Source organism: Rhinatrema bivittatum, chromosome 1 (assembly GCF_901001135.1).
Source record: "Rhinatrema bivittatum chromosome 1, aRhiBiv1.1, whole genome shotgun sequence".
Taxonomy (NCBI): domain Eukaryota; kingdom Metazoa; phylum Chordata; class Amphibia; order Gymnophiona; family Rhinatrematidae; genus Rhinatrema; species Rhinatrema bivittatum.
Window position 1 is genome coordinate 264755652 of NC_042615.1, and position 26882 is coordinate 264782533.

Below are 26882 nucleotides of genomic sequence, written 5' to 3' on the forward strand. Positions count from 1 at the left end.
AAGTGAGTGATCAACTTTACTAAGAACTAGCTATTTATTCCACTATTGTACGGACATTCTGATCAGTGAGCTGCTGCAGCTAAACTTATGCCTTGAGTGAGGCGGCAAAAAAAAAGCAGTGATGCTTTTAAAGAACGGCATGGCCGAAAAACTGACTCCCCAAATTTCTAGTTCCAGTGAGAGCAGCCCACCAAAGTCTCTGAAGGAGGAAGCTTACATGATGCAGACCATCGGAGGATAGTAGGTGAGTGAGGCAGTGATCCTGGTATGTGGGCCTGGACAATACTTTGGCCTCATGCAGGCTGCGAGACATGTCCAGTATAGAGCAAGATTGTACATGTCATTTGCCATAATGGGAATGATACTAGCAGCTGAGCGCGCCGACTGCTGAGCTGTTCAATGCCTGGAGCATGTATTCATGCACTGCTACCTTTGCAAAGTCCCCCTTTTCCAAGCGATATGAGTGGGCCCCAGAATAATTGTAAGGTGGCAGGCTGGCCTCTCAACATCTAGTGCTTTTCGTTGTTTGGCGATCTACCTATTGGAGGACCAGAGCTCCCCAGTGGGGTCCGACGAAAGCAGCGGCAATTCCAAAACAAAATAAAGAGGGGGCAGCCGAGAAACACACCTTATCGAGAGGGCTGATTATCCCTGTGGCAGCTGGTGCAGCAAAGCTGGAAGCCAGGTGTGGTTGGGCCTTCCCATCTGGAGATAGTCCCGATGTAGGGTTGCCAACCTTTCCACAGACCAGGACTGGACACTCAAGGACTGAGTGAAGGGAGGTGTTCCCCTCACCTCATTTGCATAAATTTGCATAAAATAAAATCAAGAAATATAAAAATGTCAATATAGTAAGATAATAATGGGGCTGAGGGAAAAGGACAGGAGGTGAGTTGAGAGCAAGATGCAGTGGGGATATGAGGAGACAGAAAAAGAGGATGGGGAGAGAAGAGAATACGGGGGGGGAGAAAAGTCCCCCCAGCAGCTTCTTCCTCCTTCAGCAAAATCATTCTCTTCTCCTTTCAGCCCCTCCTTGACGCCCCTTGCGCTTGTTCCATTCCCCTGCTGTCCTCCCCATTTAGTTCCCCATTCTCTCTCTTCTGCCTCTTCCCCCTCTTCTCTTCAGCCTCCCTCCTTGTTGCGTCCGTCGCTGCTCGACGCCCTCACTCCACCCTCTTTACCTCTGTGGCGACTCCCTCCGGGTCTGATGGACGGTTGCTGCCGCGGCGTTTTCTTGCCGTCTCCCTCCGGCGTCCCCGGACCGGCATGACACTGCGGATCTGCCATGTTTCTGATGACATAGGGTGCGTGCGCGCGCTCAGATTGATGTGCCAGCAAGGGCGCGAACCTCGGGGGCGTCCCCCTGGGATGACGTCATCTGCTTCCAATATAAAAGGTCTCAGTATTTGCTAACAAATCAAGTTAACAAGGGGATTGCTTCGGCTTTACTCCCAAGCTACTCTGCCTCCTTGGACTTACCATGGGTACCCGCTCCTCGGGGGCCTCGCTCTCTTTTCTTTATTTCAGATAGGAACCGGTACTCACTCCTCGAGGGCCCATGTTCCTGAACACTCTGAAGATTCTCTAGTGCCTGGAAGCTATCGCAGATACAGACATTTATGCGTTTCCATCACTCTCTCAGAGCTTTCCCTGGAACCAGGTACTCGCTCCTTGAGGGCCTAATCCTTTCCAGCTACTGAGCTTCCTAAAGACCTTATGTGAGTTTTGTCATCTAGTTCTGGCTATGAGCACAGCATACCCTGTCTACTCACTATCTATAGTTTCTCTACAGCTCAGCAACCCTGGAATTATACTAATAAATATAGTGTACAACTACTTTAGTTTCATAATGTAATATAAAAGATGGAAATATTTGCCAATTTGCTTCAGAATTTTTAAATTTTTGCTATAGGATCTAGGGGGGCCTGTGCCATAGACCTTCTGCCCCCTGTTGTTCAACCTTAGGGGGGATGACAGGGGGCAACTGCACTAACAGTGCTTAGAGGCACTAACTTTGCCTCTGTTAGTGCACAGGTTAACATTTTTTAAATCCCAATCCAGTAAGCTAATGCTGTGCTAATGCATTGGGAGTTAAAATGTAAATGCACCAAATTAAAAGGTGCAGTCAGCACAGGATGAATGCACATTTTAACTTGAGAGGGGAGGAGATCAATGGGTTAGAGCATATAGGAGCATATCTTTTGTTGTGCTCCTAGCTGGCTATCTGGCCACAGTTAGACTTAAAAAAATAAACGCACTGTCGAGCCTCTGTCATTTGTCCTTATAAATAGTGGGGGGGGGGGGGGGGGAGCCCCAGCGACAGATCCAGCATTAAAAATTTTGCTCCACCTCTGACCAGTAGTAAAGTTTCTAGCATTAAGAAAATATGTACTCAGCCAGTCCACCTCTCTGCATTGGGGGAGAATGCTTTATGCCCTCATTTGCATGGAATTTCCATGTGAGGGCGCTGAGCTGAATGCACATTTTTAAACACACATTTTGTGCAGGTAAAACTCCTTCCTGCACCAGGAGTAATGTTTACCAGCACAAAATATGCACTTAAGGTGATCATACTTTATTGAATTGGCCTGTCAGAGTGATATGTATAATATTACAAGTACAGCAAGTAAACAAGCTGTCAGCCAGTTCAGGCCTGCTTACAGAAGGTACCAATTCCTGTCACCAAAATAACTCACTTTCCTAACACAAATCAATTTGGAGGAAAGCTTGCAGGAATGTGATCTTCAGAAAATATTGATCAGGGTCAGGGATATGACAGTTTGATCAGAGACATTATAATGGAAGTAGAATTTCAAATGTAATATTAAAAAGAAGCTGTATCTCAGTGCTCCAAGTTCTCTAGATGCACCACAACATCCTCCAAATCAGCGCTCTTAAACTTATCTTCAACAAATGCAGCCACCACCAGGGTACATGCTTAAGTGGAAATTGCAGAGAAACATGCATCTTATAACAGGAAAGAACATAAGAACATAAGAAAATGCCATACTGGGTCAGACCAAGGGTCCATCAAGCCCAGCATCCTGTTTCCAACAGTGGCCAATCCAGGCCATAAGAACCTGGCAAGTACCCAAAAACTAAGTCTATTCCATATTACCATTGCTAATGGCAGTGGCTATTCTCTAAGTGAACTTAATAGCAGGTAATGGACTTCTCCTCCAAGAACTTATCCAATCCTTTTTTAAACACAGCTATACTAACTGCACTAACCACATCCTCTGGCAACAAATTCCAGAGTTTAATTGTGCGTTGAGTAAAAAAGAACTTTCTCCGATTAGTTTTAAATGTGCCCCATGCAAGCTTCATGGAGTGTCCCCTAGTCTTTCTACTATCCGAAAGAGTAAATAACCGATTCACATCTACCTGTTCTAGACCTCTCATGATTTTAAACACCTCTATCATATCCCCCCTCAGTCGTCTCTTCTCCAAGCTGAAAAGTCCTAACCTCTTTAGTCTTTCCTCATAGGGGAGTTGTTCCATTCCCCTTATCATTTTGGTAGCCCTTCTCTGTACCTTCTCCATCGCAATTATATCTTTTTTGAGATGCAGCGACCAGAATTGTACACAGTATTCAAGTATTTCCGTTTTATTCACAATTCCCTTTCTAATAATTCCCAACATTCTGTTTGCTTTTTTGACTGGCACAGCACACTGTACCGACAATTTCAATGTGTTATCCACTATGACACCTAGATCTCTTTCTTGGGTTGTAGCACCTAATATGGAACCCAACATTGTGTAATTATAGCATGGGTTATTTTTCCCTATATGCATCACCTTGCACTTATCCACATTAAATTTCATCTGCCATTTCGATGCCCAATTTTCCAGTCTCACAAGGTCTTCCTGCAATTTATCACAATCTGCTTGTGATTTAACTACTCTGAACAATTTTGTGTCATCTGCAAATTTGATTATCTCACTCGTCGTATTTCTTTCCAGATCATTTATAAATATATTGAAAAGTAAGGGTCCCAATACAGATCCCTGAGGCACTCCACTGTCCACTCCCTTCCACTGAGAAAATTGCCCGTTTAATCCTACTCTCTGTTTCCTGTCTTTTAGCCAGTTTGCAATCCACGAAAGGACATCGCCACCTATCCCATGACTTTTTACTTTTCCTAGAAGCCTCTCATGAGGAACTTTGTCAAACGCCTTCTGAAAATCCAAGTATACTATATCTACCGGTTCACCTTTATCCACATGTTTATTAACTCCTTCAAAAAAGTGAAGCAGATTTGTGAGGCAAGACTTGCCCTGGGTAAAGCCATGCTGACTTTGTTCCATTAAACTATGTCTTTCTATATGTTCTGTGATTTTGATGTTTAGAACACTTTCCACTATTTTTCCTGGCACTGAAGTCAGGCTAACCGGTCTGTAGTTTCCCGGATCGCCCCTGGAGCCCTTTTTAAATATTTTGCTTCTGGTTACTACACCAATCGGCTGGCTGGACTCAAGCAGGCAACGAAAAGGGCATTTGCACATGCTCACAGCCTATAGGGCATGTGCGTCGGAAAGGGGTGGTCCACAGGGGACATGGCCCCACCTGGCCCACCAATTAGAGAGCTGCTGGGAAGGAATGATTGACAAGGCAAATGTTGTTCCTTCCCCCAACTGTAATGGAAGATGTAACTTCTGCTGCAAGCAAGTTAAAAAACCCAGCGGTTCACTTTTTTGCCCTTTTTGCCGCTGCCGCTGCTAAGTCTCAGTCTTCTCCGATTCTTGCTGTGGCTGCTGTGCTGTGGAACTCATCCCTGCTGCTTTAGTTTTGCTGCTGCTGTGTGTGTGTGGAACTCAGCCGGACCTGCTGCCATCATCACGTGAGGATCTGCTGCTGTCCAACTCAGCACCAATGTGGGGGATCGTCACTGTCTCCAATCCAGACCCGCAAACCAAGACCACCTAGTCACGTGGGAGTCAGGTCGGGCCTTGCTGCCTGCTGTGCAGCTCAGCACCACTGTCTTCAATCCACGCAGGACCTGCAACAATCAAATAAATATTAAATAAAACATTTTTGTTACATAGCGATGGTGACTGGGCAAAGTCGTTTGTGAGAATATTTAGTGTGCAATATATTATTGAGATGTTTTTAATATTCGTGATTTTTCATGTTTTGTATTTTGTAACAGACAGCAGGTAAAGAAAAGCCAAGAATAATATAATTGTTCCCTGTAATGGTAATGAAGGAATAACAGTTTAATAGTGATCCCCTGAGGAAACCATTTGTGGTGAAACGAGAGTCTCTCGTCTGGAGTTTCATTAATATCGAGAGAAAAGGGAACTGTGAAAGGAAGCAGTGTTGGACGCTTCGGGAGTTTCATTATTCGAAAAAAGATTCACTTAAACAAATGTTAGGAAATTATGTGAAATTGTTGTAAAAATAATTGGATAATGGGGCTAATTACATGTATGTAATATTAAACATATGTATTTTAATGTGTAAGGGATAGGTGCAATATTATATGATGTGGATGAATGTGGTATGAGTGAATGATGTTAAAGGGTTTTATTTGAATGTTAAATTAAGTGAAAATTAAAATGAAATTTTGTGTTTAAAATAGATTCAGGTATCTATGTATATTTATTCATGACAGAATAATACCTGTAGACTACCCAATTTTTGTAAGTTTTATTTTGTATGGGCAATGCTGATATTCAGTGCTATTTGGACAAAGTTAACTGAATAAGCCTGGTTGGAAAAATACCTGTGCTAAAGTTACCTAGATTAAGTTTTATCTGTGCAGTTTTATCTGGGTATATTTAGTGGAACGCTTATCTGGAAATGTTCCACTTGAGTATCAAGAAGTTATCCAGGTACCTTTATCTAGATAACTTTCCTGCTAGCCGGATTGTTCAGTATTGACTTCTTAGTACCTAAGCCCCAAAGAAGACAACTATGAATTGTACATGTACTTAGGGCTCCTGCCCTTATAGTAACATAATAAATGAGAGCAGAAAAAGATCCAGTGGTCCATCCAGTCTGCCCAGCAAACCTTTTTTTATTAGGGTAGTAACTGCATTCTGTGCAGATTAACCCCATGCCTTCTCTTAAGGGTAGTAACTTCCGCTCCATGCAGGTCTGCATAAGAAGTATGCTACTTGTATATCACAATGCTGAACAGAATCCAACCAGTCTGGACTCCAGAAGCACTTCCCCTTACACCACTGCTGTTCCCATACACAAAGTCAAAACATAAAACACATGGTGTTGCCTCTTACAATATCTATTTATCTATTTTATCTATCCTTTTCCAACAAGAACTTTCAAATTTTATCTACAGCTCTATATACATGTATATACATACATACATGGTTTCACATGATGTCCACCAGTTTATTTTAGCATGCAGAATCACAGTATATAATATGGGGTGCTATAGGAGCTGTCTTTCTATAATTTACAGTAGAGGTGATGTTATTAGGACTTTATTTTACATGTAAAAGAGTTCAGAGAAAGGAAATTATGTGAAATCTCAATGAAGAAAGCTTTATCACATGTTCCTTGAAGAAGTTTCATAAAGGGAGTCTGATCATTTATCTTATGTCACTTGCCCTTATTATAATGTCTGTTTACTTTATAAACACATATTCTACTAAAATCGGGTTAATATTTTTCTTTCTTTTAAAGATGGAAACAGGTACCATCTACGATGTTACATGTATCAGGCTCGAGACCTTACACCCATGGATAAGGACAGCTTTTCAGGTTGGTGTTGGTAGTAGTAGATGTTTCAGTTTGTAATTGCTTGGTCTATGGTTTCTTCCTTGGTAATCTTCTGACGAACATTTTGGGTGACTTTAGCATTGACCCTCCTCTAATTTCTTTTACCTTTATGATGACCACCTCCTAGAGCAGGGGTGGGCAAACATTTTAGTACCAGGGCCACATTACTGCCACAGGGGCCAAGGGGATCCCCCTCGGAACCGCCTAGGGAGCCATAGAATTCTACTTCATTTTGTTCCTTCACATACGATTGTTGTCAGTTTTTATATGCACAAAATCTGTTAAATAATGGGTCTGCAACATCTAATGAATCCTTCATCACAGCTGTTATATTGGGGGAAAAAAACACACAAATCCATTGCTATCCTTACATCCAAATTTACCTCTGGATCAGATCTGGTCATAATAGTTTCAGAATCTGTATTATCATAAAGTCTATCACATAATCAAAGCAAGTGCTGTATACAGTAAACGTACAGGGGTCAATATTCAAAACTAATTTAAATGGATAACTGGGAGTTAGATGGATAATTTGGTTAACTTATGAGTTAGATGGATAACTTGCCATTTAGATGGATAGCTTTGAGTTATCCATCTAAATGGCTTTGAATTATGACCTCATGTTGCATGTACACATCCAGATGCATGTGCATTTTTTTTGTCATCTGGGTTGAGGACCCAGAATGAATCCACTGTTTAACAGTTAAAATGCTTGTCTGCCCATTGCTGACTCTCAAAGCTGCATGTCTTGCGCTTGCAGAGTTTTGACCTTGGGCTTATGCGCAATCATTCTTTCACTTCCAATCCCTGAGCATAAATGACGGCAGCACTTGCAGTCACAGGTGCACCGAGCACATCGGGGCCCCATCAGAAGCGCTTCGCCATTCCTTAACTGTAGTATTTTAGGAACCACAAAACCACCGTGAGGAGTTAGGACTGGGTTGGTCTTGAGAAAGGGAAGCAAAGTAGCCGGAACACTTCATGCATGCGATACCTGCATGTCTGGTTCACATAGACATTCTCAACAAAGACCCGTAATGTGTGAGACATTGAGCCGTTGATGATGATGATGATGATGATGGTGTTTTATGGGTCTGTTGGCTGGAGATTATGTGGAATGAACACCAGGGAGGTGGGATGCAAATAAGATGTAAACAGGCTGTTTTTTTTGCCTGCAGGCTGTAGTTTGCCTGTCCCTGTTCTAGAGGTGAGCGAAAACTACAGATGAAAAGAGAACTTCTAATGATTGTACAAGAAGGGTTTATTTGTTCAGCTGATCAGAAAAACGGCTTCCTCTAGACTAGAAGTTTGCTGTTTCTAGTTCTGCTAAGATGTTTCCTCACACCTGCATCCATAAAAGGTTACAACAATAATGTGCAAAAAGCTTTATCCTCATTCAGATTCTCTGCTTTAAATGTTACATTCAAAAATTTCCGTCTCATTCTTAGATTAGAATATTTTAACTTGCCTCAGATTCCTAGAAATATTGAGGTAGATATTCAAAATCCATTTAGATGGATAACTCACAAGTTATGTGTCTAAATGGGTTATGTAGCATATTGAGTCTCTTATCCAGCTAAATTTTAGCCTGCTATGTTGTTAGCCAGCTAAAATTTAGCTGGACATAAAAGGGTCATTTTGGGGACATTTTGGGGAGGAGTCCTGTTATCTGGCTAACTTAGCCAAATATCCTGCTGTTGCGTCCATCGGTCTCAGACGGCTTCAACCTCTGTGCCTCACCTTTCTCTCTGCTCTCCCCGCTAGCCTTGGGAAGATGGCTACCGCCGCGTCTGCATGCCGCTCTCTCCGGCGTCCCCAGAACGGCAATGGCACGCTTAAACGTATTAAATCTCTTTTATACCAATATGACTTCCGCACAGTCTTACAAGCAACTATTTTATCAAAGATTGATTACTGCAATGCTCTGCTACTGGGTCTTCCTAAAGCCACCATTCAACCTTTGCAAATGTTGCAAAATGCAGCTGCCCGCATTATCACCGACACAAGCCGCCATGATCACATCACCCCAGCACTTCAGTCTTTGCACTGGCTACCCGTGGCTTCTAGGATAATTTATAAATCTATGACGCTGATACATAAAGCCATTCAAAATAGAGATATGCTCTGGTTCACAGATCAACTACAATTGATGTTATATGTAAAGCCGGTTATATGTAAAGCCGGTTGCTAAATTATTGTTTTATTGTAAACCGAAGTGATGTATTCCTTTACGTACCTCGGTATAAAAGAGTCTATAAATAATAATAATAATAATAATAATTCAAAACTTCTTCCCGCCCATCGAGATTCCAGAATTTAGCCAAACTAAAGATTCCAGCACCCAATCTGACTAAACTCTCTAGTACAAAAGAACGATCTTTCATTATTGCCGGATCAACAATATGGAACACCATGCCCTCTGAATTACGCCAGGAACTTTGTCACAAAAAATTTAAACAAAACCTTAAAACCTGGTTATTTAAAAAAGCCTACTATTAATGAACTAAATCTTATACTACTCTTCCTAATTTCCACAGTTTCTCATTTATTGTTTATATTCTATTAATACAAAGTTATACATGGTATTGTATTCGTTCAGTTACTAAGTTATATTGTAAAGCGCAATGCTGAATTACTGTTTGAATGTAAACCGAGGTGATGTTACTTACGTACTCCGGTATAAAAAAATCTATAAATAAATAAATAAATAATAATGGCAAGGCAATCCACCATGTTTCTCCTGAGGGCCTCATAGGGTGCTCGCGTGTATGCCACCCACGTCTTTATCCACGTCATGGCGGGAACCTCGGGGGCATCCCCCTCGAGTGACGTCACATCATCCGGGTATTTAGCCTGCCCTTCGTTTGCTAACAATTCGAGTTAGCAAGGATTGGACTTGTCTGGTCTAAGCTACTCTGCCGCTTCCCTGCTGCCACTGGAAACTCTCTCTAACCTGGGTACCCGCTCCTCAGGGGCCCTTTGCTTTCTTTCAGGTGCCTATCAGAGATCAGGTACTCGCTCCTCGAGGGCCTGCTCTCCCTGCCTCGATGCCTGTATTCAACTAGTTCTGCTTGTTGGGATCTCCATCTATACAGTTACCAACTTAGTGAGTAATCTAACACTGTCAGTCTGTCTCATCTACAGATCAGCACTGGGAACCTGCATCCTGCACTCCCTATACTATCATTGCGAGACGGGTCTCCTCTGCCGAGGGCCCCTGGACTGCTACCCTGGATCACCTCACTACTGCCACCTCTGGTGGTATCATTCTGCTGTATAATAAAAGACAAATCTCTGTGTTTGCATGTCTAGAGTCTAGCCTAGTACTGTGGATCCTCCGGGGCTCCTCCCCGTGGGAGTGGCCATCACCACAGTACCCAAGAATCCACTCCAACACCTGAAAACCATAACATCTGCTAAGTGAGCCGCATAACTTTAGACCTGTTCAGAAGCAAGTCTAAAGTTATCCGGCCTCCTGTGGCCGGATAACTTTACACTTAACCAGCTATATTCAAAAGGACATAGCCAATTAAGTTAGGTTCCATTAGAGATGTGAATCGTGTCCTCGATCGTCTTAACGATCGATTTCGGCTGGGAGGGGGAGGGAATCGTATTGTTGCCGTTTGGGTGTGTAAAGTATCGTGAAAATCATTAAAATCGTGAGCCGGCACACTAAAACCCCCTAAAACCCACCCCCGACCCTTTAAATTAAATCCCCCACCCTCCCGAACCCCCCCAAATGCCTTAAATTACCTGGGGGTCCAGCGGCACACTAAAACACGGCACACTAGAACCCCCTAAAACCCACCCCGACCCTTTAAATTAAATCCCCCACCAAATGCCTTAAATTACCTGGGGGTCCATAGCGGCGGTCCGTAGCTTAAATTACCTCCGTAGCCTTAAATTACCTCCGTAGCGGCGGTCTGTAGCTAAATCGGGGGAAGGGGGAGAGCAGGAAAACCGGCACACTAAATCGTGTAGTCTTCAGCCGGCGCCATTTTGCAAAATGGCTGCCGCAAAATGGCGGCGGCCATAGACCAAAACGATTCGACGCAGGAGGTCGTTCCGGACCCCCGCTGGACTTTTGGCAAGTCTTGTGGGGGTCAGGAGGCCCCCCCAAGCTGGCCAAAAGTTCCTGGGGGTCCAGCGGGGGTCCGGGAGCGATTTCCTGCCGCGAATCGTTTTCCGTACGGAAAATGGCGCTGGCAGGAGATCGACTGCAGGAGGTCGTTCAGCGAGGGTCGCTGAACGACCCTCGCTGAACGACCTCCTGCAGTTACCCGCCGCTATGGAGGTAATTTAAGGCTACGGAGGTAATTTAAGCTACGGACCGCCGCTACAGACCCCCAGGTAATTTAAGGCATTTGGTGGGGGATTTAATTTAAAGGGTCGGGGTGGGTTTTAGGGGGTTTTAGTGTGCCGTGTTTTAGTGTGCCGCTGGACCCCCAGGTAATTTAAGGCATTTGGGGGGGGGTTCGGGAGGGTGGGGGATTTAATTTAAAGGGTTGGGGGTGGGTTTTAGGGTGTTTTAGTGTGCCGGTTTTCCTGCCCTCCCCCTTCCCCCGATTTACGATTTTTTTCACGATAAATCGGGGGAATTGGTATTGTATCGTGGCCCTAACGATTTTTGACGATTTAAAATATATCGGACGATATTTTAAATCGTCAAAAAACGATTCACATCCCTAGGTTCCATTACAAAAAAAACCAAAAACACAAATTGCGGGCTGACAGACCTAAACTTGTCCCCGTCCCCCTCCTACCTGAACATCAAAAGCCCTGCAGAACCGCACTTTCCATCTCCTCCCCAATCCGGTCAGATTTTAGGGTGTAAGAAATATCAGGGCCATGAGACCAATGGCAGATATTCTTCCCCCACCCCCTTACGCATTGTATTTTAAATGTGAGTATTGTGAGTCAAGCACCCCTGGCCACCCCAAACATTTCCCTACAACTCCTTCCCCCTGGTACCTTCATTAATCTTATTTCTTCACTCGGATCGCGATAGCATCTTCCCGACCTCTGAGCCGGGTACATCTGACATTGATAGGCTACTCACCCTTTATTACATGAAAAATAGTCATGATCTTGAATTTCACTCGTTCTCTTAGTGGTAATTTAGTGAAATCTGTGTAATAAAGGCTCAGCACTATGTCTACTACGCTGACTTAATATAGTTCTAGCCATCATGTTCTGCATTACCTGTAAACGTTGAATACTTTTTCCAAGGAGACTGAAAAATAAATAGTTACAACAGTCCAACAAGGAGAGCTGTACTAATCTTTGAAAAGCGGCTACTTCCAATGGAGAGCACAACTTATGCACTTGTGTTAGGGCCTGATTTACTTTCTCCTATTCTGGGGTAGATTTTCAAACCGCGCGATTTGGCCTACTTTTGCTGGCGCATCAGGCGCAAGCAAAAGTACGCTGGATTTTAGTAGATACGCGCGGAGCCGCACGTATCCGCTAAAATCCGGGATCGGCGCGCGCAAGGCTATGGATTCTGTATAGCCGGCGTGCGCCGAGCCGCGCAGCCTACCTCCGTTCCCTCCGAGGCCGCTCCGAAATCGGACGAGGCCGCTCCGAAATCGGAGCGGCCTCGGAGGAAACTTTCTTTTGCCCTCCCCTCACCTTCCCCTCCCTTCCCCTACCTAACCCACCCGCCCGGCCCTGTCTAAACCCCATCCTTACCTTTGTCGGGGGATTTACGCCCCGCGCGCCAGCGGGCCGCTAGCGCGCCGGGACGCGACCTGGGGGCGGGTACGGAGGGCGCGGCCACGCCCCCGGAACGCCCCGGGCCGTAACCACGCCCACGGACCCGCCCCCACAACGCTGCCGACACGCCCCCTAAACGCCGCGACGACCGGGCCCGCCCCCCCGACACGCCCCCGACACGCCCCCCTCGGAGAACCCCGGGACTTACGCGAGTCCCGGGGTCTGCGCGCGCTGGTGAGCCTATGTAAAATAGGCTCACCGGCGCGCAGGGCCCTGCTCGCCTAAATCCGCCTGGATTTGGGCGGATTTAGGCGAGCAGGGCTCTTAAAATCCGCCCCTCTGTGTCTATGAGAAAAATTCTTATTAAATGAGGCACTTAGCCTGAAAAACACTTTGCAAGCTCACTACAGCATCCCAGGAATATAGGATTACAAATCAAGTATAGTGCTCAGCTGAATTTCTAAATCGCTAACTTTTGTCTCGCATCCTGTCTCTTTTTCATCAGGCTTAGATGCTAAAGGTGTTATTTCTTCCCATCCACCATTATCTATTTTGGTCCCTAGCATAAACCTAAGGATGGTAATTTTAGAACGAACGCGCGTGCACCCATGCATGCATGTTTTAGCGTGCGAGTGAAGATATGCTGGAATTGCAAATCATGAATGCACTTGTGCGCGTATGTTTTAAAATACACCAACCGCGTGTAAGCATGCTCTTAATTTTAAGAGGTTACTCTAGCAAAGCTAGCACGCATGTCTTCCAAAGGACATTGTTGGCTTTTATGCGTGCATGTAAGTGGATTTGAAAACATGCTCGCGCAAGCTACTTTCACAATTTTCCAGTTAGTCCACCAGTTTGTCTAGTTGATAGCAAGGTCTTTCAGACCCCTCATGTCTTCATCTTGCAGGCTGCCCAGTTGATCCGGATCCCTCACCCTGTCCTGTAAGCCCTAAAATGCGATATCTACAGACTTGCTCCTTACCAGGAGCAGCAGTAAAGTTATGTGCATATCTTGCATATGCACGCTGTGACTTTCAGTTTTAAAATATGGAGTTACATGCATAAATATTGGCCTCGCCCCAGAATGCCCATGCTCTGCTCATTCCCCGCCCCCTTATTCCTCACGCGTGTACGTGCGTGCATAATTTGCTGCTTTTTAAAATCCACATTGTTCATGCGTGGTCCAGTTAATCACAAATGTGGGCATTTTTGCACAAGCAATGTTCTAAAATAAACCTTTAAGTTAGGAGTTAGGCAAAATGTGATGTTATAACCAGGTCAAATGTACTTGATAGATCCAGAACCCCAAAAATAGGTTCTCCCACCCCCCTGTCCCTCTAATGAAGCACTTTTGAGAGTTAACAACTGCAAAGTCTGCATGCTAAAATCACCCATGTACTTTGAACCTGCTATTTGTGTGGGTGGTCGAGTGGGGGCAAAATAGCATGCGTACATTTGAAAACAGGAATATATACGTGCTGTTTTACCCCCTGCTAAGGAAGTCCCCATGTACTTTCAGTCAGATAGAGCAGGGCGGCTTTCAGACTGGCCAGTTTACCCAAGTAAAGACCTATTCCAGTTAGACAATTTAAAAGCCAACCCATTCACTACGCTCAGCTAACAAGGGTTTACGTGAAGTGCCCTCACCCAAATTGGCTCACCTGACTGAGATACGAGACCGAGCCTTCTCGATCGCTCGACCATCTCTCTGGAACTCACTTCCTGAGCATCTTTGACTTATTCTGGGCTTCAAGCAGTTTAGAAACTTTTGCTTAGTAGAGATGAGCTATTTGTTTAGCTGTGCGCCTCTGTTGTTATTGCCTTATGTTTTCCTCAGTGTTACTCTCAAGGCATGCATGTTATTGCTTTAATTTTGCCCTGTGTCTTTTTCAGGGCATGCATCTTCTGTCAGTCATTTGTTTTGATGTATTTTATTATGTAGTAATTTGTTTCTGCGATTATTTCCTGATGCATATTTATTTTTATGATTGTTTTTGTTGTACCCTTGATTGTCAGCAGAGTGTGGGTAATTTATGCTTCCTTAATAAGTAAGTAAATAAATATATAAATTGTTCTCCCCATCTATAAAAGTACAAAATAATTCATTTGGGGCACAGAACCCTGAAGAATAGTACACAATATAATGTGGTGTACTGGCAGTCATCATACTGAAAAATCGGACGATAATAATATCTAAGGACTTCAAGGTTTCAAATAGTATATTAAAGCAATTGGGGGTGGGGAGAGGCAGTGCAAGGGGGTAAAGAAAAACAGAAAATAGAGGTGATAATATATCTGGAGAAATCATTGGTGAGACATCATCTGGAATACTGTGCTCAGTTCTGGATGCCTTATCCTTGAGAGAGTATAAAAGGAGTAGGGTCCATCCAGAAATGGACTATCAACACAGTGTGGAATCTGTATCATAAGTCTTTTTCACTCAGGGGCCGATGCAATACAGTGCGATCAGGCGAGCGCACTGTATAACCCGCACTCCAGTGCTGCTAAATAGGCGCTAATCCACCCCCTAATGCAATAGGGGGATTAGCGCCTATTTAACCCGCGTCGAACGCGGAGTGAATGTAATAGCGTTCATCCCATGCAAATGCATGTGAATGAGCCTATTACTCATTCACTCTGCATGCAAAAAGATAAATGTGAGTCTCAGATGCACATTTATCGCTCAGATATTAAAGCCTGTCTGGAGGAGTTAATAGCTGAGCGCATGTAAAAGAAGTACAGAAAAGCAGAAAAAGCTGCTTTTCTGTACTTCTTCAGTAAAAAAATCAAAACAAAAAAAAATACCTCGGCCGACCGCCGAGTTATGAAGACCGACGCTGGTAAACTCGGCATCAGTTTTCATAACCGGCTGTCTGCCAGTAATGAAAACGGATGCCAATAGTAGTTTGGCAGACGGCCGGGTATGAAAACCGTTGCCAAGTTTACTGGCGTCGGTCTTCATAACCGGCAGCCGCCGTGGAGTCGGGTTAGCCAGGAGGTGCTAGGGTCGCGCAAGTGACCCTAGTGCCTCTGACCCCCTAATTTGCCTATTGCGGGCACCATGCGTGCGTTAAGAAAATAGGCACTGTAAAGTCAGTGCCTGCTTTCTGCAAAAAGTATTGCATCGGCCCCTCAGTGCATTGTTAAACTCTGGAATTCATTGCCAGAGGATGTGGTTACAGTAGTTAGTCTAACTTGGTTTAAAAAGGTTTGGATAAGTTCCTAGAGGAAAAATCCAATAACTACTATTAATTAATAAGCAATAGAAATTTGAGATTTATTTAATGTTTGGGTACTTACCAGGTACATGTGACTTGGATTGACCACTGTTGGAAACAGGATATTGGGCTTGATGGACCCTTGGTCTGACCCAATGTGGCATATCGTATGTTCTTATGTTTAGGAAGTGAGATTTAAAGGTGAATTATAAAAGCCCGGCTCGCAGCAAAACTGGGAGATATGCACACAAGTTGGGCAGGTGTGCGCCAAGCGGACTTTAAAAGCTGCCGGTGTTCACAAGTATCTGCCATTGCATGCACAAATGAAAAGATCCAAAAAGGGGCATGGGCATGGTCAGGGCAGGGCATGGGTGTTCCTGGATTTTAACTTCAAATTAGTGCGTAAATACGCGCACATGCGTAACTTTACTTCTTCTGTGGAGAATGTGTAAGTAATACAATAAAGAGAAATAGATCGGTGGGGTTTTAAGGGTCGGGGCTAAAACAGGGGAAAAGGGAGGCTATTAAACTAGTGGGGTTTGGAAGTCCTATCCCGAACTGGGAAAAATGGTAATGGGTCGGCGCACCTGTGTTTTAAAATCCCCCCACTCACGCAGCAGAAGTGGCATGTGCGCCCTTTCAGGCTGTTTTATAACATAGGCACGCATATGCGTGCGTATGCTATAAAATGGCCCCATCCCTGGGCACGAGCTGACGAAGCCGCCTGTTTAAAAGATACCGTCCCTAGGTCTTAAATATGTATTGAATGAAAGAAGATAGGGATAGGATAGAAACATTCAAGCAAGCATTTTTGATGGAAAGGAAAGCCGTAAACAAATGGGGGTCATGAAATAAGGCTGGAGGGTATAAATTTAGTAGTGATGCTCGGAAGCATATCTTAAGCACAAGAAAGGAAGCAAAGTTCTTCAGAAAAATGAATTCAGTGAATTAAGAAATGTGTGATTGGATATAAATAGAAATGAAGAAGGAAACCCCCATCTGCCCTTGAGCAGTGCAGACCTCAGAGCACACCCAGCCAGTCAGGTTTTGAGGAGAGTCACCGTGGATATCTACGAGATAGATTTGCATACCATGGAGCCAGTGGCAGAACGACTTTTGTTATAACAAACAGGAGAAAAATTAGTGGACAAGTCATTTTTCCTTGGATTTCTTTTTTTTGTTTGTTATAACAATGACATTCCCATGAAAATAAAAGAAAAACTGAAAACGGATGTCCCTGCTGATAAACAATATTAAGTACTCACGATATCCTGGGACTTAGTTCAAAGTCTCAGGACCTGAACATGTCTCCCACACAAAGTTTACATATTGAGAACAGCAGGATGTTGTTGGTTGATTTAACTTTTCCTGCTGCATAATTATTTTTCTTGCATGTAGGACAGTGCGCCAGCCCTGAGGCTTTTGTAGTGGGTTTGAAATCTTTTGTGATAACATTTAAATAATGTGTTTTTTGTTATAATTTGAGAGTGGATTACCATAATTTTCCATGGGGGACAGTCCACTAAACAACTGCCTCCTTCCCCCCCCCCCCACCCCAATGAACTGACTGCTTGCTACTGGCACTTTGGGGAACAAGTTGTCACAGATTCATCCACTAGAAATTTAGTAGCCATTGCTGCACTGGCCTCCTGAAAATGCTGTTTGGACACTCATACTGTTATTTTTTTTTGGGGGGGAGACAAGTTTGTGGAATGTTCCATTAGAATTCCCGGGGAAGTGGGTAGGCCCAGCATGATAATTGTTTGCACAGTGCAGAATAATAGGTAGCGCCAGCCCTGGCAGACTGATAGGTCTATTAACACCTAAGCTGTTCAGGCATTTCATTATTCACTGGATTGCATTTAGGTGTTCATTTATATTAACAGCTGATGGTGTGAAAAGTAATTGTCTATCAGTGCTTCAAGTTCAAAGTGCTCCTCCTTCATTATCTATGGAGACAAATGTAATCCAGGACATTCATTATGAAGTAGAGGTTGCTGCATCTATTCATACATATTATGATACAAACAAACCAGGGCTTAATTTGTGGGGGGACAGTCTGGAAGGCAATTACACCACTTATTTTCAGATTTAAGAATCAGAGGAGCCAGGAGTGTTCTGTTCCAGCCCCTCCCCTCTAGGCAGCCTGCAGGGAAGAGGTGGGGATGAGCAACTAGAGCAGGCTCTCTGCCCCTCTTGTTGTCATCCCGAAGCAGACAATGCAGCACATACAACAGACACAAATGGGGTTTGAATTAGCACAAGTCTGAAATTTGTGAGCAGTAATGCCAACCATCAAGGCCTCAATCCTGGCTACTTGTGCTAATTCAACCCCTTTTTGTGTCTGTTACGTAGGTCATAATTTCTGGTGGAATGAGTTAGAACAGGTTCTGCCACCTTTTTTCTCAGATCTGAGGAAGTGGAGCAGAACCAGTGATATAAATCAGCTGTACTGGGCAAACAACAGCTGGAGGTTGAACACTGGTGGGGGATGGGAATGGAGGATCCAATGGGATAAGGAGGAGGGGAGTGTTTGGGAAAGTTTCTGGCCCTCTCCCCTCGCACAGGTCACATCAGGCCATGGTCCTGCTAATGCCCCACCCCTCACCCAACAGTACCACTTCCTATTTGTCTACAAATTAAACCCTGATACTAACACTAAAGCAATTTTAACAAAGTATATTTCAGTCCATCTTCTCTGGAGGATACCCACAACACTAAAATGGATAGAAATCAGATGTACCCATTATCACTGCAAAGACAAAAATGTATTTGCAATAAGCATTAGATTCCAAATGTAACTTTTATGACTAACAGCGTCAGCATCATTTGTTTAATTTGATTCAAAAAGTTGTTTGACACCATGAGCACTATTTTTGACCCTATTTGTGTAGAAAAAAAGAGAAAAGACTGTGGCAAATGATGACATGGGGTGGAGTCATTCACTCAGAAATCATTGAAGTGAAGCTCCACGTTTGACACTTTAAAAAGTTAAACATATTTTATGTTTCTTTAAATATTTGTTGAATTTGTTTCCATGTTTATTGTGTATTTTGTATAATTAATTTGTGGTTGGGCCGCTCCATATTATCTTTGTAAGTTTATGCATACATTGACATATGGCAGGGGAGACATTTACGATAATGAATGTGATCCTCAGATATACGCTTTTTTTTTTGTAATGATATAATCTAAGGTGTTTTGCGCTATCCACCATTATTTTTTAAAACCAGAATAAAAATATATAGCTCTTGGAGCATGAAGAAAGTTCTTTGAAAAAACATGAATTATGGCTGTAGAGAGTCGATTCACCCCTGGCAGTTTTCACCTCCAGGAAGCAAATGGCAGCCAAATGTAAGATTTTCCTAAATATCTACTCTCGTAAAAATGACTATTTAGCCACTATTTAGTGTGTTTTCAAACTCCTTGTTGTTCACAGGCTCCCAAATAAAGATATTCACAGTAAGCAGGAGGCAGAGTGCATCTATATTTTCCATTATCAGGCTCCTCTCTGCCTCTGCACCTGCCCCCAAGATTTATTAACTCCCTAGCTATGCAGGTTTTATTTGGCTCACTGTGGCCTCTACTCTAAATATATTTCATTTAATTCAAGCAGGAGTAAGTCCAGCTGGCCTCCATTTTGTCTGCATAGCTCACATTAATTCCAGTGGAAGGAAAGTGATTTCTTTTCCCTCCCATGGAAAATCATGGGAGCTGGCTTGTGCCACACTGTTTTTGTTTTATTCTATCCAATTCCATTGAAATGGGAGAAAAATCTCAGGAAAAAGTTGAAAAATGGTCCCATTTAAATCCATATCTGGTGGGAAGAAAGGTGCCTAGAGGTCCATATTCAAAAGCTGTTTAGATGGATGACTTAAAAGGTAATTATGGCAAAATAGGCATATTCAGCCACTTATCCAGCTATATTATAACTTAGATAAAGGGGAGTTCCGAGGAGGTGTTGTGTAATCCAGCTAATTTAGGCCTGGATTTATCAAAATGCACTAAATCTTGCATGCGATAGGAAAAGGGGTGTGTTTTATGGTAATAGGCAGTTTATCGCAATTTGCTGTTACCCAGGTAGAGAGTCCATCAAGCTAGGTTGAGAGAACATTGCACAAATCTCATCTTTGGGTGAGTTTCCTCACTCCGAAGGTCCTCAAATCTTCACAAGAGAACACTGTGCTGTTCGTACGTCTCACTTTGAATGTCAGAGTGGCCCCTAACCTGCAACTGTGATAAAAGCCCTATCGCACGGCTTTACGCAAATGAAAAAGGTGTAGTTAAAGCCGTGCGATACGGCTTCGAAAAACTGTGAGCCCAGCCCACTTGGCCAAAATTCCCACCCCAATATCCTCTCATTTGCATCGCACCAAACGTTATGGTGCTTTCGCATGCGTTAAAGGCGTTTTTTGCATGCAAAAACACCTTAACGCATGCGAAAACGCCATATAGCACTTTAATAAATGACCCCCCTTAGTCGAGTATCGCATATACCTGGATAAGATAGCCGGATAACTTTAGACCTGCTTCCAAGTAGGTCTAAAGTTATCCGGCCTTGAGTAGCTGGATAACGTGTTTCTTAACTGGATATCTTTAAAAGATATCAGGCTAAGTACTATTGTCATAACAAAAAAAAAAAAAAACCCAAACCAAAAGAAATAAAAAGACCAGTGAACCAATCCCCTTCCTCCTTCCCAAAAACATCATACAAAGGCCCTTTCGAGTCGTATCCTCTTCACATCTTTAATTCTGCAGAATTAAAGACCTGGGTCCCCTGTCCTGTTTTTTGAAAAATCGAAAGATCAGCCTGTCCCCCCCCTTCCCTCCCACCCCCCCTGCAAGGATAATAAGCGGCATCTGTTCCCTCTTTTTTTCTTCCCCTCCTCATCCCCTCCTCGCTCCCCCCACCCCCCCTGATACCTTTGCCTGCCGGTAGCAAGGGACTCACTACCCTGCTTCCAGCACCTCCAATGTTGCTCTAACAGAGAGCACAGCCTGACAGGGCCTTTGTATCATGTTTTGGGGAGGGGGGGAGGGAGGGGCTTGGCCTGCTTGCCTTTTTATTTTGTTTTGTTTCGTTTTGTTTCATGAAGACAGCACTGCTTAGCCAGATATCTTTTAAAGATATCCAGTTAAGTAGCACGTTATCTGGCCACACAAGGCTGGGCAAGTAAAAAAAAACCCTACCCAGCTATATTCAAATGTAGCCGGGTAGATGTTTTAGTTATCTTGCTACACATAGCCAGATAACTTTAGGCTAGTATATTCAGTGGGATGTTTACCCCGCTGAATTTATGGGACAAGTTATCTGTTTAACGTTAGCCAGATAACTTGTCCACTAAACAGCCCACTGAATATTAGCCTCCTAGTTTCTATAGCCTCTTGGTTGGCTAGTAATGAGGATCTTGCCTCCGTTTCCAGGGGATCTCTTTTTCTTCCTTTTTCTTTCATTTTTTTTTTTACAAACTTGTAAGGTGATCCATCTCTTTGCATCTGAGGCCAAGGGAAGAAAATTTGGTCAATTAAGGTGGAAGCTCCACAGGCAAATACCTAATGTACCTGAATGTTTCTCAACTTGAGCTAGCAATGAAAAAGCATGACGTTATACAAAATTATATATGGTGCACAGGCAAACAGATAAACCCTTCTCCTGTCCTGCACTGAAAGCTACTGGACCACCTCCTCCGCCTTCTGAATGTGGCTTAAAAAAAATTCAGTATGTGTTCATCTTAGTTGCAATAGGCACTTTCCATGGTCAGGAGGAAGGAAAACTAATTTCTTCACATCCTTTAGTAGTTTATTTAATGAAAGACTTACTTCACCTCAAGCCTCCCATAAAGCCATCTGTATTTTCGTAGGACCTCAATGTGGTTTTCTCTCAATTGATGAGAACACCTTTTGAATCTATAAATACTTGTCACTTAAAATACTGACCTTGGAAGATGGCATTTTTTCTGGCAGTCACCTTCACCAGAAGCGTCAGTGAACTTCAAGTACAAGTGAATGAACCCACCTTACATCAAAATTCCATCACAACAGAATAGTTTTGCATGCACATCCTAAATTTATTCCAAAAGCATTCTTGGATTTCCACCTTAATCACTCTATTGTTCTATTAACTGTCACCACGAAAGTACATTTTGTGAGTCAGTATAAAGAAATCTTTTTTAAAAATTAACACAAAATTTTGTTCAAGCCCTTCCCGCTAAACACCCAGTTCTGCAGGTTGTTTTATTTATTTTAAAACATTTGTATGCCTCTCTGTCCCAGGGTCTAGGTAGCTCACAGGTATATGAACATAGAAATAAAACAAGATAAACATAAAATATAAAAGAAGACATAAAATCATAAAATAATAAAATTGAAGAGCTCTGGATCAGTACATAAAACGAAATCAACTTAAAAGCTTCTGTAAAAAGAAAAAAGACTTTAGCTTTTAGATTTCCTAAACTTTCCTTTCATAAAGTTTCTGAGAGTCGGTTCCATAGGGCAGGTGCCATAGTGGTGCCCATCCTTTCTTTAGTCTCGGCAAGCTTAAAATGTCTAGGATTAGGAACATCAAGGAGTTGTTTACCTGAAGATCGCAGGGCTCTGCTGGGGTGGTACATTTTCAATGAAGAGCTAATACAAAGCGGAGCATCATTATTTAATGCTTCTTAAACCAGCATGAGAATCTTAAAATGAATTCTCCAGGCAGCTTGGAGCCAGTGTAGCACATGAAATATCAGAGAAATGTGAATAAATAGTGAGGTCTCTAAAAATATTCTGTCTGCTGAATTCTGAACTTGAAGAGCTTTTAAAGTATAGTGAGGAGGGCCAAGATAAATAGAATTGCAATAGTCAAGGGCCATTAAAGTCAGGGCCTGGAGTATTGTCCTAATGTAATATGCTGCACTGTGGTCGGTGTCCTGGGCCCAGTGATGTGTCCTGAAAACTTCTGAGGCCTCCCAGCATGGCTCCCAGTGTCCTGCTCCTCTGCTGCATCCTGCTGCTCTGAGTAAGGGCCCATAGCAATTCACCAGCTTTATAAGGCCAGCTCTCAGGATTTCCTGTGGTGCAGACTGATGACATCAGCACTGCTCTAACACAAAAGGAAGCTTTCTCCTCTGGGCAGGTACCTGAGCAACAGGTCCTGATTCTAACTTCTGTTTGAGACTCGGCCTGGTTCCTGACCTTACTTCGGTCTCCTGCCTGCCCTGATCTTTACTTGTCTTAGGCTTCTGGACAGAATCTGCCTGCCTCGACCTTGCCTGCCTGACCATATCACTACCTCATGATTCGGTACTGTTCTTTGACCTTGTCTTCTAACACTGGTCCCAGAGTCCACTTGTCCAAGTTCGTAACACCTAATATATGAGGCATGAAAATATGGTTTATTTTCCTTAAAATTCATAACTTAAAAAATGATTTCTGTACCATTAATTTAACATGAGGTGTAAAAGACAGCTTAATATCAAGAATGACTCCAAGGTCTTTCACTTTGTCAGCAATAGGGATGGTAACCCCTTAAAATTGAAAAGTGAAAGGAAAAGAAGATGATGAACACCAGCTTAATCTAATAATCTCTGTTTCTGAAATTTAATGTATTGAAAACAAACCATTGTACAACAGCATTTAAATAAACTGAAATCGAACCAATTGTAGTGTTAACATTAGCAGAGCTTGGGAAGAAAAAATTGTATGTCACTGGCATACAAACAATAATGAAGCTCCAAACCAGATAACAATCAGATAACACTTTGGATATAAGTCTTAAATGTATGTTGAACAGGCCAATAAAAATGATGCTTGTGGAACCCCTGAAGAAATGGGTTACCAGGAGGATGCCTCATTCCCACAAAAATCTTGTTGACTTCGGTCTGAAAGGTACGAGTGGAATCAGACAAAGGGGTAGATTTTAGTATGTGTGTGTGCGCGTCCATGTTCACGCACTTCCCGGCGTGCACACACGGACGCGCCAATTTTATAACATGCGTGTGCCAGTGAGCGCATGTTATAAAATTGTTGGGTTAGGCACAAGGGGAGGGTAGATTTCTGCAAGTTTTATGCGGCGACGCATTGCAGCCTTCCCCAGTTCCCTACCACCTACTCTAACCTCCCTTCCCCTCACCCTCTCCTCCCCACCCCGTAAACCCTTTCTCCTACCTGCCGATTTTTTTATTTTGTTGCTTGCTGCTCCAATGGAGCAGTAGCAATTTGCGCGCGCTTTCCATCCCTTCCCTGGTACAGCGGCAAATGGCCGCTGTACCAGGTCGCAGCCACGATGGAATAGATCTAAACTGGATCGTAAATTAAATCTCAGTTCAGTGTTTAGGCCTAAATCCAAATTGGACCTGGTCAAGAATATTATGATCATTTGTGAAATTTTGAAGTTGTTTGAAGGCCACAGCTTTGATAACCTTAGCCAAAGAGGTATGCTTAGAAATAAGAACATGCCATACTGGGTCAGACCAAGGGACCATCAAGCCCAGCATCCTGTTTCCAACAGTGGCCAATCCAGGCCATAAGAACCTGGCAAGTACCCAAAAACTAAGTCTGTTCCATGTTACTGTTGCTAGTAATAGCAGTGGCTATTTTCTAAGTCAACTTAATTAATAGCAGGTAATGGACTTCTCCAAGAACTTATCCAATCCTTTTTTAAACACAGCTACACTAACTTCACTAACCACATCCTCTGGCAACAAATTCCAGAGTTTAATTGTGCATTGAGTGAAAAAGAACTTTCTCCAATTAGTTTTAATAGGGCTGTAATTGCTTATATCTGATACATCCTTAACAGTGGTTGCACTGCAGTTTGTTTTAAGATAGTGGACAAAATACCCTCTCTCTGGGAATTATTAACCAGATCCCTCAGGGATAGAACCTTATCTTCAGTGATCAGCTTTAAAACTGCAGTACTATATGGATTTAGGGGTCAAAAGTGGTCTTTATCATTTTAACAGTTTGAACAATTTCATCCATAGATATAAAATCAAAATCTTCCCACATAATTGCTGGATTAAACTCACTAATTTCAGATGGTGAGGTGTCAATAGAAGGAAAATGGGAACAGAAGTCTTTCTTTTTTAATCAAAAGCTATTGCATAAATCGTCTGAAAGGAACTAATTACTTGTGAATATTTAATTTAGTAATTTATTTACTTTAGTAACAGGTTTGCAGTTCGTCAGCCTCTTAACCTTTCAAAACAATTCACTGTTATTAGGTCCAGAGGCCTGAATTGATTTGTAAATGAATGATTTCTTGGCCTTAATCTCCGCACTTCTATAGTATTCAAGGACAGATTTGGAAGTGGACAAATCATGTTCAGAATAGGATTTATGCCAGTGCCTCTCGGTGTTTTGTAATTCTGATTTTACAGATTTTAATTCACTAGTAAACCAAGGAGCTGAATAAGATCCACTAATGTTGATCATCTTCTTAGGAGCAATTTCATTGATAGTCTCATGCCAGAGAGTAACATCAGATGAAATATCTAAAGACCCAATAACAGCCAACTTAGGTAACCATTGCTGACAAAATTCATCCAGATAAATGTGGCTATGCTTAACCATTTGTTTCTTACAAGCAGAAATGTCAAGAACAAGGTCAAGAACATCAGTGGTGAACCTTAATAGAAAGTGGTCCATCCATGGAAATTTGATACAAGATACAGGCTGTCTAAGGGGAAGGGGAGGCGGGATAGATAAGGGACTTCAAGACAACCTTAACTTGGAATTCAGACATGAGGACCTGATTTATCCTTTTTGTCCATGAAGAAAACAGAGTTGCTTACCTGTGACTATTGTTCTCCATGGACAGCAGGATAATTAAGAACATAAGAACATAAGAAAATGCCATACTGGGTCAGACCAAAGGTCCATCAAGCCCAGCATCCTGTTTCCAACAGTGGCCAATCCAGGCCATAAGAACCTGGATTGGCCACTAAGTCTATTCTATGTTACCATTGCTAATGGCAGTGGCTATTCTCTAAGTGAACTTAATAGCAGGTAATGGACTTCTCCTCCAAGAACTTGTCCAATCCTTTTTTAAACACCGCTATACTAACTGCACTAACCACATCCTCTGGCAACAAATTCCAGAGTTTAATTGTGTGTTGAGTAAAAAAGAACTTTCTCCGATTAGTTTTAAATGTGCCCCATGCTAACTTCATGGAGTGCCCCCTAGTCTTTCTACTATCCGAAAGAGTAAATAACCGATTCACATCTACCCGTTCTAGACCTCTCATAATTTTAAACACCTCTATCATATCCCCCCTCAGCCGTCTCTTCTCCAAGCTGAAAAGTCCTAACCTCTTTAGTCTTTCCTCATAGGGGAGCTGTTCCATTCCCCTTATCAATTTGGTAGCTCTTCTTTGTACCTTCTCCATCACAATTATATCTTTTTTGAGATGCGGCGACCAGAATTGTACACAGTATTCAAGGTGTGGTCTCACCATGGAGCGATACAGAGGCATTATGACATTTTCCGTTTTATTCACTTTCTAATAATTCCCAACATTCTGTTTGCTTTTTTGACTGCCGCAGCACACTGAACTGACGATTTCAATGTGTTATCCACTATGACACCTAGATCTCTTTCTTGGGTTGTAGCACCCAATATGGAACCCAACATTGTGTAATTATAGCATGGGTTATTTTTCCCTATATGCATCACCTTGCACTTATCCACATTAAATTTCATCTGCCATTTGGATGCCCAATTTTCCAGTCTCACAAGGTCTTCCTGCAATTTATCACAATCTGCTTGTGATTTAACTACTCTGAACAATTTTGTGTCATCTGTAAATTTGATTATCTCACTCATCGTATTTCTTTCCAGATCATTTATAAATATATAGAAAAGTAAGGGTCCCAATACAGATCCCTGAGGCACTCCACTGTCCACTCTCTTCCACTGAGAAAATTGTCCATTTAATCCTACTCTCTGTTTCCTGTCTTTTAGCCAGTTTGCAATCCACGAAAGGACATTGCTGACTTTTTACTTTTCCTAGAAGCCCCTCATGAGGAACTTTGTCAAACGCCTTCTGAAAATCCAAGTATACTACATCTACCGGTTCACCTTTATCCACGTGTTTATTAACTCCTTCAAAAAAGTGAAGCAGATTTGTGAGGCAAGACACATACCCTTGCACTTGCACTTCCCCTTGAAGTTCAACAGTTTGGTCTTGTTAGATCTGTTATCTGACTAAGGGGACCTTATG

The 26882-nt window shown here is 42.8% G+C and overlaps 1 protein-coding gene across 4 annotated transcripts in view; it reads left to right on the forward strand.

Moving 5' to 3' along the window:
* DYSF (dysferlin) overlaps positions 1 to 26882 on the forward strand; it is a 731032-nt gene that overhangs the window by 458749 nt on the left and 245401 nt on the right. For all 4 annotated transcript variants that reach the window (XM_029594483.1, XM_029594497.1, XM_029594488.1 and 1 more), the window contains exon 31: positions 6650 to 6727. In XM_029594483.1, the coding sequence (XP_029450343.1) occupies positions 6650 to 6727 (78 nt within the window). The remainder of the gene's footprint in view (positions 1 to 6649; positions 6728 to 26882) is intronic.